At 65.0% G+C, this 3,401-nt stretch overlaps 1 protein-coding gene across 1 annotated transcript; it reads right to left on the bottom strand.

Moving 5' to 3' along the window:
- Positions 1 to 362: 362 nt before the first annotated feature.
- Positions 363 to 2,978, bottom strand: CEBPA (CCAAT enhancer binding protein alpha). The gene has a single exon (XM_080827797.1). It carries the CDS (start codon positions 2,836 to 2,838, stop codon positions 1,771 to 1,773), a length of 1,068 nt encoding a protein of 355 aa, XP_080683923.1. The 5' UTR covers positions 2,839 to 2,978; the 3' UTR covers positions 363 to 1,770.
- Positions 2,979 to 3,401: the final 423 nt, after the last annotated feature.

The following is a 3,401-nucleotide window of genomic DNA, read 5'->3' on the forward strand; positions in this document are numbered from 1 at the left end:
CAGAGAGCCCATGGCCATGTCAGGTAGAGGGATCCTTCTCTGAGCCCCCCTGCTCTTCCCAGGGGCCTACGGAAGGCCACACCAAGCAAGGCCCTGTGAACCCCCTCAAAAGTGTCCCCCACCCCCTGGGAGACTCTCTCCTCCAGGTTTGAGCTTTCTCAGCTTGGAGCCTGCCCTCCTTCTGCCATTTAGTTGCCTTGGTTGGGAGAAGTCACCCCCTTAATGTACAGAGGGGCTCAGGTTGGGAGAGCCAATGAAAGTCAGGAGCTCAGCCAGGGGATATGCTGTGATTACTTACAAATGTGACCTGGCCCACAGAAAACCTTGGAAGTAGCTTTTCTGGTTTTAAAAAGACACCAAAATTTACTTTGATATGTTTATATTATAGATATAATACATAAAACATCTAGCATGAAACTCTACGTTCTCCCCCAAAGAAGAGAACCAAGCTGTCCTTCCCTGCTCCCGGCCCCGGCGATCTGGCTGGAGGCCGCCTCCCTTCCAGACCAGGAGCCAGGGCCTCTGAGGGGACAGGCCTGTGGGCAGCCCAGGCCAGAGGGCACCGAGGCCCACAGGTCCCCTCCCTCCAGGGAAAGAGGAAGCCCACCTCACCTCTTTGGTTCCCCCGGGGGGCAAAAGCAATCCCCAAAAACCAAAAGGAAAGAGAGCCGCAGACCCCCCTTGCAGCAGCTGTTGACAAAGAGTCTCATTTTGGCAAGTATCTGAGCAAAACCAAAACAAAACAAAAACCAAATAAAATGGTGGTTTAGCATAGACGTGCGCATTGACATTGCACAAGGCACCGCTGGGACCCAGAGAGGCCAGATACAAGTGTTGATATCGGCTGATAAAGCAAAATATTTGGAAAGCTTCTCATAACTTCGGTCCCTCTGGGATGGACAGATTGTGCTCCGTGTTTGTACGGCAATGCTGGCAACACACAGGACAAGGCGGCTCGTCCCAGGGTCCCTTCACCCCAGCCCCCACACCCTCCCCGGACCAGAGCTCTAGGTTCCCCTGCGCCACCAGGACGCCACTCCCATGAACACATGTCCGGAGAGGTAACCCATGTCCTAGCTTTCTGGTCTGACTGGGGGCAGGGGACTCCCATGGGTCAACCGGTGACCCCCAACTAAGTGAGTTCTGCCCAGGGAAGCCCAGCCTGTTGCAGGCTGGGAGATTAGAGGCAAGGAACTAGGCACCCTCCACCCTCCACCCTCTAGTGCAGAACTGGGGGAACAGCCTTCCAAGTCCCTGTATTTCCTCCCTTCCAAGGACAGGCGCTGGAGGAGAGGCTAGGGCCGGCTTGTCAGGATCTCTGCTCCCTGGACCTTCCCTCCTGCCCTGGGCCTGCACACTGCCTTCTCTCCCGGGGCCCTGCAGTCTCACGATTGAGGCAGGAACCCTCCAAATAAAATGACAAGGCACATATTTGCTCCCCCTACTCGGTAGGAATCGGAGCGGTGAGTTTGCGTTTCCAAGGCACAAGGTTATTCCTTAATACTAGAGTTGCCGGGGCTTCCGGCTCAGCCCCATGGCACTTCTCCCCTCCTGCAGGGAGAAACCACCGCCTGACCCCTCGTCTTAGACGCACCGAATCTGGCGCAGAGGAAGGCAAGGGGTGCGCGCTGCAGGCCAGGCTTTCTGGCGGCACCGGAATCTCCTAGTCCGGGCTTGCGCCGCGGGGGCAGTCTTGAGATCCGGAGACCCGAAACCACTCCCTGGGTCACAGCCAGCGGCCAGCCCAGGGCGGTCCCGCCGCCCCGCGCCTCACGCGCAGTTGCCCATGGCCTTGACCAGGGAGCTCTCGGGCAGCTGGCGGAAGATACCCCGCAGCGTGTCCAGTTCGCGGCTCAGTTGTTCCACCCGCTTGCGCAGGCGGTCATTGTCACTGGTCAGCTCCAGCACCTTCTGCTGTGTCTCCACGTTGCGCTGCTTGGCCTTGTCCCGGCTCTTGCGCACGGCGATGTTGTTGCGTTCGCGCCGCACCCGGTATTCGTTGCTGTTCTTGTCCACCGACTTCTTGACTTTGCCCGCGCTGCCGCCGCCGCCCGCGCGGAGGTCGGGGTGCGCCGCGGCCAGCCCCTTGAGCGCGCCGCCGGGGCCTGGCAAGCCAGTGGGGCCGAGAGCCGGCGCCGGGTGAGGGCTGGGCACGGGCGTGGGCGGCGGCGTGGGGTGGCCAGGCTGCAGGTGCATGGTGGTCTGGCCGCAGTGCGCGATCTGGAACTGCAGGTGCGGGGCGGCCAGGTGCGCGGGCGGCGGGTGCGGGTGCGGCGGTGGAGGCGGCGGCGGCGGCTGGTAGGGGAAGAGGCCGGCCAGCGCCAGCTGCTTAGCCTCGTCCTCCTCGCGCGGCTCCTGCTTGATCACCAGCGGCCGCAGCGCCGGCGCCCCGACGCGCTCGTACAGGGGCTCCAGCCTGCCGTCCAGGTAGCCGGCCGCCGCGCAGCCGTAGCCAGGAGGGGGGCCGTGCGCCCCTCCGGGCATCACGGAGCCGCCGGGGCCCCCGGGGGCGCCCGTGTAGTCAAAGTCGCCGCCGGCGGTTCCTGCGGGGGCCGCGGCCGCCTTGGCCTTCTCCTGCTGCCGGCTGTGCTGGAACAGGTCGGCCAGGAATTCGTCGTTGAAGGCGGCCGGGTCGATGTAGGCGCTGATGTCGATGGACGTCTCGTGTTCGCAGATGCCGCCCAGCGGCTCCGGGGCGGCAGGTGGGGCTGGGGGTTGCGCGGAGCCCGCGCCCCGGGGAAAGCCAAAGGCGGCGCTGCTGGGCGCGTGCGGGGGACTCTGGAGGTGGCTGCTCATCGGGGGCCGCGGCTCCGCCTCGTAGAAGTCGGCCGACTCCATGGGGTAGCTACAGTCCTCCCGGCATGGCGAGCCTCGGCGGCCTCCAGCCTGCGCGGGGCGCCAATGCTGCCACCGCCCACCCGGAGCCCCGACTCCCTCGCGCCCGCGCAGCTCCCGGTCGCGAATGGCCAGACTCGCGCGGGTCCCGCATTTATACCGGGGGCGTCGCCCTCTAGAGTCCGACGGCGGAGCGGCGCCTCCTGGGTCTTAGCGCCTGCCGCTCTCAGGGGGTGGTGAGTGGGGCCGGAGCGCAGCGCTGGCCCGGAGAGGCCCCGCCGCAACGCCCACTAACCCCCTGCCCCGCCAGCTGGACCCGGACGCGCGTGCGATGCCCCACCCTGGGCCGAGCTGTCGCCCCCGCACACACGTGGTCGGTGACTGGGCCCCCTCCTCTAGCTTCCCCGAGGCACCCACTTCCAGCCAACGGTCGGGGAGTCCGGGAGCACCCAGACGCTGCGCGGGGCGGGGCTGCGGGGGGGGGGCGTGGTGGGGGGGGCTGTAGGTGGAGGGCCAGTCTTGGTCTCTGAGCTACGGAGGTGCTAGAACTAGTCCGGTTCGGAACC

This window comes from Martes martes, assembly GCF_963455335.1.
Source record: "Martes martes genome assembly, chromosome: 17".
In the NCBI taxonomy this organism is placed as follows: Eukaryota; Metazoa; Chordata; class Mammalia; order Carnivora; family Mustelidae; genus Martes; species Martes martes.

Bases quoted from the DNA above. Each gene is read 5' to 3' on its own strand.
- CEBPA (XM_080827797.1), bottom strand. From the start codon at position 2,838: ATGGAGTCGGCCGACTTCTACGAGGCGGAGCCGCGGCCCCCGATGAGC.